The sequence below is a fragment of the Buteo buteo genome, chromosome 3 (genome assembly GCF_964188355.1).
Source record: "Buteo buteo chromosome 3, bButBut1.hap1.1, whole genome shotgun sequence".
NCBI classification, from domain to species: Eukaryota; Metazoa; Chordata; class Aves; order Accipitriformes; family Accipitridae; genus Buteo; species Buteo buteo.
The window spans coordinates 77223579-77239245 of record NC_134173.1 but is presented as its reverse complement, the minus strand read 5'-3'; the positions used below and the strand labels follow the sequence as shown (position 1 = coordinate 77239245).

Sequence of the window (15667 nt, the reverse complement as noted above, 5' to 3'; positions counted from 1 at the left end):
ATGATTGACTTGGAGGTCAGTGCCGGTGAGAGCACTGGGCAGGTGGTGTATCCCAGTCCCGACACCAAGCTGGGACCATGGCACCATCCCCCCCCACCACAAGGATTTGTAACTGGTCCCTCGGGTGCCCTGCTGGGAAGAAACAGCTATGTTTCTTGGCTTTTCCCTAAATTAGCTTCATTCCCCAGCACAGCAGCATCACTGCCGGCTGCAAGGGTGATGCATCCATGTGGCTTTTTGAGGCCAGAGCTCTTTTTCCTGCTCTTCTCCTCTCCAAGCCCGTTTTGTGTTGGAAACCACTATACAGAAGTGGATCTTGCATCCTTGGGCAGAGGCTCTGAAGAGCTGCTGCCCTGGCAATAAATAGCAATAATCAACATCAGGTGGGTTTGTAATTAATAGAAAGCTTTCAGGGTGTCACCGTCATCGCATGGATGGAGATCTGGAGGTGGTGGTGGACTAGAAACCTTCCAGCGTGCAGTAGATCTGATGTACCATCAGGCCAACTTGCCGTCACATGAGATGGGTGGCGTTGAACTAGAGCTGGCCCCAGCTATAAGGACAATACGGGAATTATTTCGTGTTGATGCCGGTCAGAAACTTTGGCACACAGCCTAAGAACCTGATATTGTATGAAACATAAAATCCTGGGATTTTGCTCATGCTTCCTTTGGGATCCACTTGGCCTGGCAAAACAGGCTTGGCAGCTCTGCCCGTCCCATGCCACCGGAGCTATGTAATTTCTAGGCAGGCATCATCATCCATTGCTGCCCATCCAAATAAAGAATGGCTTTGGGCAAAGTGTGTGGGGAAAAGGGGAATGAGAAGATAAACCATAGGGGTTTGCAGGTCTTGTCCATGCAGATGATCTCAGCTGGCCCCGCACCATCTCAGCTTTCAACCTCTCCAGCTCTCCGTCACCCGGCAGCCCCTGCGTTCATCCCAGCCTTCAGTCCCTAACAGGCTGTGCCTTTATTTTTCCTCTCCCCTAATTCTGTTTCACTTATTTTTTAAAGCAATTATCAGGTTGAGGGGTTTGCTTTTCTACTCACTAATATTTTGGGAAAAATTACTGCCTTTGAAAGCTGTCCTGTCACTGCCTTTTCCAAGCATTTATTCTTGGTCCGGGCCGTATCCTGTCTGCTGGTGGAGGTGTCCGGACCAGCGTGATTTGGGAGGGAAAAGGTAGAGAATAGCGAAAGCTGTTCTCCCAAACCTCTGCTTGATTCAAATGTGTGTTTTCTAGGTGGTTTGCAAGAGAACAGCTGCTTAAACACATCTTTCTGCGCTGGAGGAGATGGTTTTCCCATACCTGCTCTTGCATGGCATACCCAAAATACGCATCAGCTTTACCACCAGCTTGGGACAGGCAGGAGCTGGCCTTGCCTGCACGGCTGGGATGCTCTAGTCTCTAGTGATGCTTTTCCAGTGCTGGTCCATGAGTGGAAGAGAGCAAACCATCTCTTGGGCTGCATCCAGAGCAGCATGGCCAGTAGGTCCAGGGAGGGGATTCTCCCCCTCTACTCTGCTCTGGTGAGACCCCCTGGAGCACTGCGTCCAGCTCTGGGGTCCCCAGTACAAGACAGACATGGACCTGTTGGAGCAGGTCCAGAGGAGGGACAGGGAATGGTCCGAGGGCTGGAACACCTCTGCTATGGAGAAAGGCTGAGAGAGTTGGGATTGTTCAGCCTGGAGAAGACAAGGCTCAGGGGACACCTTCTTGCGGCCGTTCAATATTTAAAGAAGGCTGATAAGAAAGACGGAGAGAGACTTTTTACCAAGTCCTGTAGTGACAGGACAAGGGGTAACAATTTTAAACTGACAGAGGGTAGGTTTAGATTGGGCATAAGGAAGAAATTCTTTACTGTGAGGGTTGTGAGACACTGGATCAGGTTGCCCAGAGAAGTTGTAGATGCCCCATCCCTGGAAGTGTTCAAGGCCAGGTTGAACGGGGCTATGAGCAACCTGATCTAGTGGGAGATGTCCCTGCCCATGGCAGGGGAGGTGGACTAGATGATCTTGAAAGGCCACTTGCAACCCAAACCATTCTGTGATTCTATGTTGGTATGAAACACAGGATTTTGGAGTAATGACAGAACCTGGGCACTGTTTAGAGATGACTCTACTTTCAGGTTGCCTGTTGGCTTGTAGACTTACTTGCCATTGAAGCTCCTTCAAATAGAGGGGGAAAGTCATAGGAACTGGGTTTTTAAATGAATTTTCAGTGGAAAAGCAGTGCTGTCGCTGTGCTGTCCCCCCTATTGAGCCAGTGTCCGTGTGTCCATCTGGATCCCCAGCCCTCCTGCTGCTCAGTGCCATCCCCAACCTCCAGCAGACGAGCTCCTTGCTCTGCTGCCGACTTCAGCGACCGGCCCCAGGCGGCAGAGCTGCCCAACCCTTCTGCCCTTTTGAGGAGAAAGCTTCCACGGCTCAGCGGGGCCGCCGCTTAATCCCAAAGGTCAGCACAGGGAGCTGCTCCCATGCCCCCAAAGTCAAGTTGCATTAAAAGGGCAGGAGCTCACCTACTTCCCGCATTGTTGGGAAGATGCATTTTTATAAACAGGCGAGAATGATCACGCTGAAACCCTCCCTGTGTTTCTCTTCCCGTGGATTTGTCCCTTTTTCCCCCAAACCTGTGCAAAATTTGAGCATCTGTGCTACCCTGTAGCAAGGAGGTTTGCAGCGTGGGCATCCAAGAGTGGAAGGACCCACGTGGGGAAAAAGCAGGCTCCGTCTTTGCTGGTGGAGAAGGTGAACAGGTGAATGGATCTTGGTGTTGTGGACGCTTTGTTGTGCCATGTGTGTTGGGTTGTGTCTTGTCATGGGTGTTGCGGTGTGATGCCTGTCGCCCTGCGAGAGCCAGGGTGGGATCATCAGGTGGGGTGGGACAGAGCATCCTGGATGGAAGTGGGTCCCCCTGGACATCATGGGGCTGGGCAGAGCTCCAGGACCTGCTCCTACCCTCCATCCCTGGGGATACATTGGGACGAGCTCTCTGAATTGCTGCGTGTTGCTGTCATGGTGTTGGGAACAGCTGGAGATTAGGGAGAGGCTGTTCTTTCTCCCACCTCCTGGCCAACGTTCCCAGCCACCCAGACAGAAATCACACCTGAAGGCATCTCCTCTGCCCTGCCTGCATCTCTTCCTGCCTATCCTGCTGCCAAAACCTGCCACTTCCCAGCAGAAAGCCTTGTCCAGGGGAAGCTGTGGAGCACTGCCGATGTCTCCCTCCCACCGGCACAGCTGGCGGCTGCGGGGATGGCTGTGAGCGTTGCTGCTCGGAGCCACCAAAATGCCAGGCTGGGAGCACAGAAACGTTTTTAGGGCTGAACATCTTGATGCCATCTTTCTGCCAGTGCCGTGCCGTGACCGTGGCCCTGGACAAGAGAGCATCGGCCAAGCTCATTCCCAAGGCCTAAGCAGAGCGGGTTGAGCTCCAGCCCCGGGCCAGTTTCAGCAGCAAGGTGGTCCAGGCAGCAGTCCCAAATAAGTCCAAAAATGAACATGCTTCGTTCCTGCTCTTCCCTGCTCCTTTCCACATCCCAAGCATGTCTGGGACAGGAAACACCCGTGTACTCTATGAAACCAGTTTCTCCAGCCCAGTTAACCTCTTTGGGACCTCCCAGCATCACCACCTTGCGGGTAGATGATTGCTGTTAAGACTTTGGTGGTTTGGGTCTGTAAAATCAGGCACTTGGAAAGCTGTGGGTGAGTGTGTAATGTCTCCCAGAGAAGAGTATTATTTTTAATAGTATTTTGGCATGGAATAGCATTTTGATATGGCAAAGGAAGCACCAACACATCCTTCTCTTCCTTTAGCAACGTGTTGGTGCCACCTGAAGGAACCCAGCTCTGGGAACCTGTGCTCCCTGCCAGGCTTTGGCTGCTTTTCCCAATGTTGCTCTCTTTTTCCCTCACAGTGCAAGAAGAAGCACACACTGGTTTGCCCCGACTTTGCCAAGAAAGGTGTCTGCCCCAGGGGTGCCCGGTGCAAGCTGCTGCACCCCCAGAAGAAGCGTCACCCAAGAGAGGCAGAAGATGGGGACCGCAACGAGCCCCCTTCCAAGTGGAGACGGGTCTGGGAGGAGACGGGCAGGTAGGAAAGAGCAGAAGAAACTCGCTTTGCTGCTCTTAAAACAGTTTTCTTCCCAACCTGCTCTGGATGCTTCCTCTTACAGACGTGTATCCACCTGTGTGCTGGTTTATTTTAAGATGTTGCTGATGTGGGTCACGGGGGTGTCTTCTTGATAGAGCCACCACGGGCAATAGGGTTGAGCGGAGTCCGTACCTGGGGGAGAGGTCTCCAGGCAGAGCTGATGGAGAGGAAAGAGAGGATAGCTCGCATCTTGCTACCCGATGTGTGCCAATTGAGTGTGGGTATCTTCGCCCTTAGAAATGTGCCACCCAGGGCTTCATCACCTCCGGGTATCTCTGAGGCTTTTGTAGACCTTCCTCCTGGGAGATGGAGGAGCCCTGATGGAGCCTCCACCACCAAAAGTGGGTACAGCTTATCCATAGCTCTGTGGGCAACTGGAAATCATCATCCCTCTTCCTCTCTCTTCCTCAAGTCCACGGCGGAGTGCAGAGCTGAGCCCTTGGCGTGGTGGGGGGGGGCTTGTCGTCAGAACTGGACTCACTGCCTGAAGAAGCAGAGATGGAGATGGACATGGAGATACAATAGGCTTTGTAAAGCCTTTTGATGCTGGGCTGGTTTCTTGGTTAATCCTTGGAAGCTCTCTGAGCTCTCTCTGGGCAAAGACGATGCTTTTGGGTGCTGGGATGGAGCCCACAGGCTGAGGGACACATTGATCCTCGTCTTCCCCAGGGAGACAAGTTTTTCTTGAGCATGGCACATCCTTGCCTTCCTCTGCCCTCACCCCCAAGCCCTGCCTACAGAATGACTACATCCCAACGTAATTAAAATTAAAGCCAAAATGAAATTTGGCTTTAAAATCCAAAATCTAAAAGTCCTGGTTAGTGGGAGGAGAAAATACCAGCTTGGGTGCTTGGCTCCTACACGTCTGTCTGTGGCAGGACGTGGGGGTGAAGGTGGGATGGAAATGGAGGGACGTGGGAGCTGTGCCCATCTGGTCCATGCTCTTGCCTGGTCCTGGGCCTCATCCTGACCCTGCCTTGTAAGGTAGCAGAGGGGGATGAGTGCTTAGCGGGCTGTCCGAACTTATCCCGGATGACAGAAGAGCCTTGGAATGACACCCAGCTCACATCCCCGGTGTGAACAAGGTGTAAAATAGCTCCTTGCTCTTTTTAGGTAAGGAGGCATGAGTGCGGGACTGGGTGGCGGGGAGGCACCCCCCTCCCGTCCTGGGGACAGCTCCTGGCATCCTCTGCTGCGAAAGGAGCACGCCCGAGCTTGGAAGCTGCTCGGGAGGGTCTTTTTTCTTTTATTGGCACCATCGTCGGAGATGTTGAACGAGCTGAAGGTGTCACATTAGCTGGGCTTGGAGGAGGGCAGCAAGGTTGGGGCTGAGCCAAGCCCAGCAGGGCATCTCCGACCCATCCCTGCTTTCCACACTCTCCATCTCCCCTCTCCTCTGCTCGTTTAGCCCAGCCGGCACCCAAACAGGAGCCCAGCACCTCCACAAGCATCTGAGAGCCGGAAAGGTTGCAGGGAAGCGCAGGGCAGGGAATCCAGTTGAGGAGTGAGAAACTCTGGCTGAATCCGAGCTGGCTCCCAGGAAATTGGGGATACAGAGCAGCCTGGGTTGGAGCTCGGAGAGCCTCCATGTGCGGCTCTGGTGGTTTATCCCAATCTCTTCCATTGCACATGATGTTGCCAAGAGGGATCATTTTATTTTTCTTTATTATTTTTTGCCTCCTGCAGGAATGATCCAGCTCAGCTCCATGATGATGGGGAAATACCTGGACCCTCCAGTGCGGAGCAAGAGGTGAAGTTTTGGAAAGAGACGGACACTTCACCAACCAGCTGGCTGCAAAAGCTGCCGTCCTTCATCTCTCTCCAGTCCTCAGCATCCCCCAGTGATGAGGGCTACAAAGTGGAGAAGGATGAGGACGAGCCAGAGGATGAGCCAGGTAGGAAGCACTTGCTCTGCTTTTGCTCCCACGTGCTCCGAGCTGCTCCAATTCACTGAGCGGGAGAGTTATTCTGAGGCTCCTCTCTGTGGATTTTGGTGGAATCAGTGTTCCTTGTGAGTCGCCAAACCAGTTAACGCTGGGAGCCCAAACTGGGATGGCAATTGGAACTTGCATCTCTGTGGACACAGGGGCACGAGCCCCTGGCTCTGCTCCCAAAATCTCACGGTAGGATTCTGTCCCCATCTTTTATCGTCGCTTCCTTCCTTATCCTATAAATTATTCAATGATGAATCCAGGCTCGTTCCTGTGGCGGAGCTGCAGTGGTCCCCAGTAGGAGGCTGTTTCAGAGGGATGCAGTGATGCTCTGCCTTACTGCTGGACCCACAGAAGGACCTCTGGACCATCCATCGCACGTGTTTCCTGGCATGAAATAGATTCGAAGCTTTGAAATAAAAACATCCCTGGTGGGAGGTGGGTTGGGGTGTTTGCAGCTTGCAAGCTCAAAGGAAGAGCCGTGTTAGTCTGAGATGATTTGCTTTATTCTTTTATTAAAAGGCAGGGGAAATCAGTAAAATTTTTGGAAAATGCAGTTTTAAGATGAGAAAAACTTCTTACAAACTCCAACAAGTGAGAGCGAACAGCTTCTGCCTCGACTTTTTTTTTTTATTTTTGGAAAAGTTCAGGGAAATGTTTCAACTGTTTGAAACTGAACTGACTGTGGGAAAAAAAAGCAGGGGAAAATTGTTGAAGCAATGAGAAGAAACGTCTTTGTTTCTCTGCAAAGCGGCTCATGGTGGAGGTTAGGCTGCATTTCTACTTCTCCAACATTTTTCTTGGTTCCTTCTCTCCTAATTCAGCTCCTACACTGGAAAGTCCTTTAATCACCAGCAGCTCTGCAGGAAGGGACAGGACTTTGGGGCACTCTGGGGATGTGTCTGCGGGAGCAGAGGTGATGGAGATGGAGAGGCAGAGATCATGCCTGGTCCTTCCCGGCGCTGGGTGGGAGGTTTTTGACGGGACGATGCTTCATGCTTTCCTTTTCATCTCCCGTCCCTCACTGGAGGGATGTGCAGCAGTGACATCTCCTGAGCACCATCGCAGAAAGAGAGGCAGCATCTGGCTCAGAAATCAAAATATTTTGTGGCAGTAATGATGAAATCCTCACTGCCAGCTTGGCTGGCACAAGATGTGCCTCAGTATGAACGAAGGGCTGGAGCATCCCTCCCTGTCTTTGATCCCGAGCGTGCAGCCAGAGCAGAATCCCACTGGGAGAAGGGATGAATTCAGCACCGAAAGCTGGGCTGGGGTGTTTGCCCAGTCATCTGTAAGCGGGTACCGCGGATCTGCAAGGCTGTGCCTGGCTCGACCACGAAGCACTTCGAGCCAGGGAGGGCTGAGATGCCTTAACGCTGTCGGAAAGAAAATTCCCAGGATTAGCAACATATTCCTGAAGTCACAGGCGAGCGCTTGTGCTGTCGAACAGTGGTGCGGTGGAAACAGCAAGGGACTTCTCCGGCTGGGAAAGCTCCTCTGTGCAACACGGGGTGAAGCACTCGGCTTCCCTTTCCAAGGATTTCTTCCCCCCGCACACCTCCCTCCTTCCCTCTCCTTGGCCCTGGTTCAACTCCCTTTTGATCTTGGCAGCAGGGCCAGGGAAGCGCTCCCAAAGCAGCAGCTTAATCGGGTTTTTTTATCTCTGTGATGAAGACAGAGCAATTAATCCGTGGACAAGAAAGTTGTCGAAATGCCCTGGATTGCACTTGGCAGCCTGGAGTAACTCAGTTGAGAGGGCAGAGGCATCATCCTGGCAGTGAGGGCATCCTTTTCCTTTTAACTCTGGTTTGCTCATTCAGGGGATTAAGATTTCCAGGCGTTTTGGGTGGGAGGGTGAGTAGAAGAAGCTGGTTCGGTCCAGGGATGTCAGGAGGAAGACTACGGGGAGCTAGCGGGTACGGGGTCGGGGCACACGTCCCTCCGTGCTCTTTCACCTGTGCTCGGGGAGCACGTGGCATTGGGAAAGCAGATGCTGGAGGATCCGTAGGAAAGGAAAAACAGGCAGGAATTTTAGATGACTGTAAAATCATCTGATGATGAAGCAATTCCCCTGCCAAAGGGATGCAGCGATCATGCACGATGAGTCCAGGCGCGAGGATGCTGTTCGGTGCCCGGGTTTGCCCATGCCTGGTGCTGAGATGCGCTCAGTAATTAATGTCTCATCTCAACACACAAACGAAGGGGCTTTGGGACACAGCAGCAACTGGGGACCACCATAATCTAGCAAGAGAAAAGGAGCCCTGGCCACTAAGAAGCCATCATCCTGAGAGGGCGCAGGATGAGGCCATTGATGCTGCTAAAGGACCAAATGCTTCATGGTGGCCAAATCACCTTTAAAGCCAGGACTGGTGCTTGTGAGCTTGAGGTGCTGTTTTGAGCTAAGCGGGTGGTCAGGATGAGTCCTTGCATAGCTCTAGGTAGTAGCTGGTGTTGGCGATGGGATTTGGGGGTCTGCACCTTCCCCACTGCAGCCTTTGTATAAAGGATAATATTCAGTTTCTGTTTGTAAAGCCTGAAGGTGACACGCAAATTGTCTGGGTAGTAAATAAGGAGGAGGACAGGTTATTATTACAGAGTGAGCTGAATTGCTTGGTTAAACGGTCACAATTTGAGAAAATGCCCTTTTAATACTGGTAAATGCAGGACGAATGAAGAAAAACCCTGGCTCTGTGTGCGGGAGGGTTGGAGTGGGGGTTTGGAGATGACCTTTAAGGACCAGCATGGGCAACAGCATCAGCTTGCGGGGGTCTCGGTGGGGTTCTGCAGCCTCTGGCCTTGGGATATAGAAAAAGGGGACTGGAAAGGAGTGATGTGGTCAGCATGCATGGAGCAGAGCCTGCTGTCGTCCTCCCATGGGGAGGGTTCCCAACCTGCAAGAGGAGCCTTGTAATTTGGGGTCAGAGGAGTCATTTGAGGGCGCTGGTGCTTTTCGAGCATCCTCCGAAAAGCCCATCCATGCAGCATGGGGAGAGCAAACCACTTCCAGCCAAGCATCCTGGCCAGGAAGGGTGGGCTTGGTGGCATCTCCTCCTTCACCTCGTTGTGTTCTCCATCCAGGAGGGCAGAGCCAGAGGGAGCACGGGCTCCCCTACCCCTCCAACACCCGTTTCCAGGTAATGGGCCTTTCCATATTTCACCTTCCAGTTAAATAGCCTGCGCTGGAGCCTAACTGGCCTCCCCGCACTAATTGTAAGCAAGCGCACCAATGCAAACCATTCCAATCGAGTGCTAATTTAATTAGAAAGCACCCATTTTAGTTAATTTGTTCGAGAAGATCACTGAAAACTCCTGGAGAGAACAGATGTTCCCCTCTCCCCCGATGAACATTCAGGGGTTTGTAAATGGCTCCACTCAGCCTTGTTTAGGAGAGAAAAGAGGATTTTATAGCTGCAAACGACCCTTTCTGTAAACATTTTACAGCTCTCTGCACGTTTGAGTGACGATAAACCCCTAGCAACTCGGCGGGCTGCAAATTTGCGACCATACGGCTATCATTTTATTGTCATATTTCACGGTCGTAACGTTAATGGAAGATGCTCGCTACAGTCTTTTTTAACGGCTCCGCTGAGCACGCTCAAACGCTTTGGCTTTGGAGGAATTCGTGGAGGTGCAGCGCTTCTGGGTTTGTTTACAGCTTTCACTTCTGGAGGAATAACTTTGGAAATGCAAATCTCCTCTCTTCTCTGCCGGGCTGGACCCATGCTTGAGAGCCACCCTCAACAGGGCATGTGACCGCGGAGATGGGCAACACCTTGGTCCCAGATCCTGGTCTGACCATCCCCAGCTCCTGGAATTTCGGAGAAAGCCGGTACTGCCAGTCCTTGCGTGCATGTGGCTGGTCCCCCTCGGCTGCCCTGAAGGTCCTGTTTCATGTAGCATCTCCTTTAATGCTGCTTCTGACACCAGCTCTTTGATCCAAAGCTTGTTTTGGCAGCCAGGTAGGGCAGCCAACCCTTTTGATCGGTGTGAGCCGGTGGCAGAAGATGCTCTGGAGCCTTCGAGAGACCATCTGCATGGTTGGAGTTGGAAGGCTAGGACACAAGGGGGTTGTCCTGGGATAACAGGAGCCAGCATCCGCTGTCAGCTTTGACCCCATCGGGACTTAGTGCAGTTTGCTCCTCTTGGTAGGGTCATGGAGGAAATGTTTTTGTGGATAAAATACAGGGAACTGGTTTCTCTGTGTGGTCACAAACATCTCCTTGTACATCCTGTGCTCCAACCCCGACCATCTTGGTGGCCTCCACTGAACTCACTCCAGTATGTCCGTGTCCTTCTGTACTGAGGAGCCCGCAGAGCTCCAGGTGTGGTCTTGCAAGTGTTGGATATTTTCACAGCGCTACCAAATCAGCCCAATCCTGAAAAGTGCTGCTAATGAAGCATTTAGTGCATACCTCAGTGCTGAACTCGGACTTCTTCATGATAAATCTGAAGCCTTTTGTTTATCCAGGGGAACAATTTTTCATGTAGTTTTCTTATATTGATCCATTATCTCTTGTGCATCTCCATGGAGAGTCTGGCTCCATCTTCAACCACCTTTAGGTAACAGAAGACAGAGATTATTTGAACACAGTTGAAGGTAGTTGAAGATAGCAATTCCCCATTAGTCTTCTCCAGACAGAAACACCCCAGTTCTGTCTCTTCCAGCCCAGTTACCTTCAGGAGGCATCTGAGCCACCTTGGACTTCTCTGAGGACCTTGAGTCCTAGCTGGTAGGGAGCAGAGGTCTTGGCCTTCTTGGTAGGGCTCATTGCCTCTTCTTGGAAAAGGTGTTGGCCATGATATCCAATGTCATGGCCAATGGCTGAAGTCACAGGCCAATGGCTGTGCCTGCAGCTGGTCCACCTCCATGGCTTCTTCTTTGGGTGGGACTACATCCACAGCCTCTTCTTCAGGTGGTCCACCTCCATGGCCTCTGGATCTCCCATGACTTGGCTGAGGGCAGCTGTTTTGTCCCACACAGTCTTCCCAGCCTTTCTTCTCCTCCTCTATATATTTCTCCTTCAGGTTTTCTCCATTGACTTGTCATTGACAGCACCCACTTTCTGAGCAGGGTCCTGGTGGGTCTCCCCCACTGCTGGTAGGGGTGTTATGGCCAACTGTTGTCAGGCCTCTCTTGGAGAGTTGGTCACTGGAATGGACCTCTCTTCCCCAGAATCTGGCCTAGGTGCTGGAGAAGCTCTTTTCTGGGCCTCCCAACTTTTGAGGAACCTGCTTGAAGGTCTTGGTGCATCACCCAAAGGGTGGCAATAACTCCTTGACTCTGCTGTACCCCTGCTCGCTTTATGCCTCCTGGGTGCTCACAGCAGCAAGAAACTCAGCAAGCTGTGGAGCCAGATCAGTGGACCATCTAATACGGGCTGTGGGACAGTGGCCGGTGAGGTGGTTTGTGACATCTCAGGGCCACTGAGATATGTGCCTGGCTTGGTCACCCACCAGGTTGGGAAGAGTGAGGCAGACAACGGGCTGAGGGCTGCTTTGCCTTGGGTTATTCCCATGAGGCCTTTCGCTTGCAGAGAGCCAAGGGGCTCTGCAGGGCTGCTCCTGGTCCCCTCAAGAGTGCCTGGGACAGATCAGACTGATGGGAGATGGTTGCAGATCATCTGAGATCTTCGATCACAGTAATTTTAGCCTCTGCAAGCAAGAGCAGCAACTGAACTCTTTATGCGGGAACAGGGGTTTTAGCAGGATAGTGGTGTTTGACTTCTGCGTGCCTCAGTTTCCCCATTTGCCGTATTCTTCTAATTAGCAAAAGCTCTGAAGCTCTGTTGGTGGTTTGTGGGTGGCTCGAGGAGCTGCAGGGTGGAAACATCTGGGAGGGCTGGGGATGAGTTTAGGCATGAGAGGAGCAGATAAACCATCTCCTTTGTGTTTCGGGGGCAGCTACGTGATCTCCACGTGGGTGTGTGGCTGCCAGGGTGCTGCATCCATGTGCTGACACCGAGGCTGTTGCATGTCACGTGCCATCTGCTCGGAGGTGTGGGCCCCCATGATGGACTTCTGCTAAAGCAGAAGCCACGAAGTCTTCTGCCGCCAGAGCTTCTCCCTCTTCGCAGGTTCCTCCGCTGGCCCCTCATTCTGCTCTGGCGACCGATCGACTCAGGATCCACGTGGCAGGACCTTTTCCTCAGTCCCCGTGGAGATGCCACCAGTTTGTACGGGTTGACCACACCACAGTCATCTTCCTTCCCCTGCGATCCTGGGCCATTCTCAGGTCCAAGTCCAACCCTTAGGATCACAGGATGGAAGGGACCTGGGGAGGTCATTGAGTCCAACCTCCTGCTTAAACCTGTCCAACCGCGACAATGAGGTCCAGCTCACCATGTCTCTGCTCGTGACAGCTGAGAAGTCAAGGACATGTGGCTGAGGATGTGTCGCTTGGCAGAACCTCTTCAGAAGGCATGTAGGAGATAGCAGGAGTAGGTGGAGGCACTTTGATGGTCATGGTGAGAGCTCATGGGAGTTACAGGACCTCCCAGATCCTCAGCAGAGGATACCAAGGGGACAAGGACAAGCTAAGGAGAGGAAGGGCAGCAGGACACCGAGCCCTGAAGTCTGCAGGGAAAGGAAAAGGGAGTTAAGAGCATGCTTGATGTACCTCCTCGTCCTTAAATCAGCCTTCCCCTGAGGTCTTCTGCTCTCGTAGGATAAATTAGCAAGGTCCAGACAGGGAGCAGGAAATCTCCATCTTCCTTCCTGATGGTACCCATGAACCCTCCCTGTCTCATGGCTCATCAGCCAGGAGGGCTCTGGAGCAGCGTGGACCTTGGTGGTACCTTCCCAGCTTTTCTCCTGGCACTTGGCAGATCTTTCTGGTAATGGAGAGGATGATCTGTGCGCCTGGCAGGTGGCGATGGGATGCTCCTGTGCTCTCTTGGATCTCCTCCTCACCTTTGCTGGGTTATCCCACTGCAGGTGGATGCTTCCCTCACCAGCCCCCTGGCTGACGCGTGCTTCATCAGGCATGCAGGGAGAGTTTAATGAGAGAGCATCAAAACTCTTTTATAACTGAATTAACAAACCTCTAATAGAATTGCTTTTCCTAATGCAAAAATCTATCGAGCTGCAGGTAGCGGGCTGCACCCCTCCCTTGAGCAGGACAACACGTATCAGTCTAATTGGTTTCCTGTTAACGGGCTGGATCTGCTCGGGTCGTTAGCAATTGCATCTTCTCCTCCTGAGTCAGCAGGTCCTTTCGGTTTTGGGGGCTGTTTGGTGGTGGAGGTCTCTGCAGTGGGGGAGGTTTCGGTTGCTTTCATACACCCTGGATAGTGGTTTCAGACATCTTCTTGGTCATGTGTGCTTCCTTCCCAGCCCAGAGATATTGGTGGGCTGGTACTCAGGCTGGTGGACCTCACCAAGGGGACTCCCGGGTGGACCTTGCCCGTCCCTGTGCAGCGATGTGTTATATCTGGCAGCCCTTGCCTCCATCCCTCCATCCTTCCATCTCCATCCCCTACTAAAGCCCTGATCCTGCTGCAGGACACCATCAGGCTTGGGGTACCATCAGGCTTTGGGGTGCTGCAGATAACATGGGTGTTGTTGAAGACTGGAGTTGGATCTTCTCGGTTTTGGTGGTTCTGGAAAGGTCCAAAAATCCAAAATTTCACTGCTGTTTAATTTCCTTATTGCAAAGTGGCCAATTTAGTTGAAACTTCCAGTAAACCCGATGAGTGCTGTGACTTTTTCTAATTGGGCTCTCGCTCTCAATCAGAATCATTGTTTCTTAGCCCACAAAAGGCTGTTGAAATTACTCTTCTCTGATTTACTTTCTGCCTGGACCAAGCCGCCTGCATGTTTCCAATCCTCTTCCCTGATCGATTTGCAGGCGACTTTCAGACCTGCCAAGTCTCACTCCTTTGCCAGGATTGAAATCTACTTCTTCCATATTAATTTTTTACCCATTTTTTAGGGTCTCGTCCACCTGTGGCAGAGGGTCTGGAGACCAGGGCTTTTAGACTTGACTCAGGATTTCTGAAGACCCCTCTTGTTCAGCCCACTGCCACTTGGCAGCCCTGTTGTTCCACCCCTGAGTTATTTAATGACCTAGAAACTGGAGATGGAAGAGCTCTCTGAGATGGTGAAAATCCATCTTCTTCAGGGTAAGCTTTAGCTCACCAGTAAAGGACAAACGTGGTGTTCACCGTACGTCATCATGGCCATGTCAACGTGTACCACCAGACCAGAAAGCATCTCTGCATGCCCGCAAGCCGACAAAGCCTCTCTTCCACCACTGCAGCTCATGGCTGGTGTTCTGGTTGCTTTTTTCCTCCGAAAAGAAGGAATTAAGGAGAAGAGACACAGAAAGGACCTCCTGGCACAGATGTCCTCCTCTGCAAGCATGGCAGGAGATGGGCACTGCTGGGCAGCGGTGGGACATCTACCCCAGCCCGTCCCCACTTCAGACATCCTGGTTAGGAAGCAAGAAAAGATCTGAGCATTTTTCCTTCTGGACAAAGCTTCTCACTACATCCCAGCCTTGATCTTTCCCTCACTTGAGGGGCAGAAGGTCTGGGTGGAACAGCAGCAGGGTGAGTTTTTGGTGCAGATTGTCTCACCGGATGGATTTAGTGCAGGATCAAGCCAAGGAGATCCAGCCCCTCAGCTGCTTCTTCCATGTGAAAAATCATTTGCTGAAAATTCTGGGGCTTAGCCCTTGCTGCTTGCCTTTCCACCCCGCCTTTTGTTCTTGGGCTTTATTAAAAAAATAATAATAATTTTAATTTATTAAAAAAAGGCATCTCCCAGCCTAAGTTTCTCTGGGACCTGACTCTCAGCCGAGCACTTTTGCTGCCAAAGGAAAAGCCGTTTCCAAGGCAGATTCAGCCTCCAGGTTCCCCCAAAGCGTACCGGGAAGAGGTTAAGGGATATTTTTCCTTTGGGAATGGGGGCAAAAAGTGTGTGTGAGGGGGTGGGACATTTCTTCTTGCGGTGTTAAACCTTGAGCATCTGGCAGGAAGATGCTGGGATGCGTCTTGATGCTCTGAGCCGTTGGGTGGAAACTTTTGCATCCCCTTTTTTGTATTAATAACCAGAGCATTAGCTGACTGGCTGTTAAAAAAGCTGCTAATTGCAGCCACCTCATTAGCCCACTCTCCTTTGGGAATGGGATTATATTTTTTATTTGGGGCCATTTTCAGACAGGGTTAGCTCTCAGGGAGGAGCAGGGCAGCTGCGGGTACCGTGCCCCATGCAAAGCCCTTTCCTAAAACCCGGCTGGATGCAGGAGAGGACAAAACCCCTTAGGAGCATTGGGAAAGGGATGGAGACCAAACATCCCATCAGGCTGGAGGTTGGTTGGGAAGGGAAAGCATCAATATAACCAGCTTTCCCTCCGGCAAAGCTTTTTATAGCCGGATGGTGGAGTTTGAAAAGCTGCAAGCGAGCCGTCTTCCCCTGCATCCTCTGGCTTTGGGGCTTGGGTGTCTTCCACAGTGATGTGGGACATCTCCAGCCACTTTCTTTCTCCCCAGCTGCCTTCCAGCCTCGCAGTGGGGGAAGACAAGCAATTTTTTAAACCCTCTTGTGATCAGAAACAGTGGGCAGGGAGAGAATTTGGGGA

At 52.0% G+C, this 15667-nt stretch overlaps 1 protein-coding gene across 3 annotated transcripts in view; it reads left to right on the top strand.

The window, feature by feature from the left end:
- The window catches only part of ZC3H3 (zinc finger CCCH-type containing 3), a 179229-nt gene that overhangs the window by 158518 nt on the left and 5044 nt on the right, over positions 1-15667 (top strand). For all 3 annotated transcript variants that reach the window (XM_075024080.1, XM_075024078.1, XM_075024077.1), the window contains 2 exons: positions 3921-4096; positions 5843-6051. In XM_075024080.1, coding sequence (XP_074880181.1) covers positions 3921-4096; positions 5843-6051 — 385 coding nt within the window. The remainder of the gene's footprint in view (positions 1-3920; positions 4097-5842; positions 6052-15667) is intronic.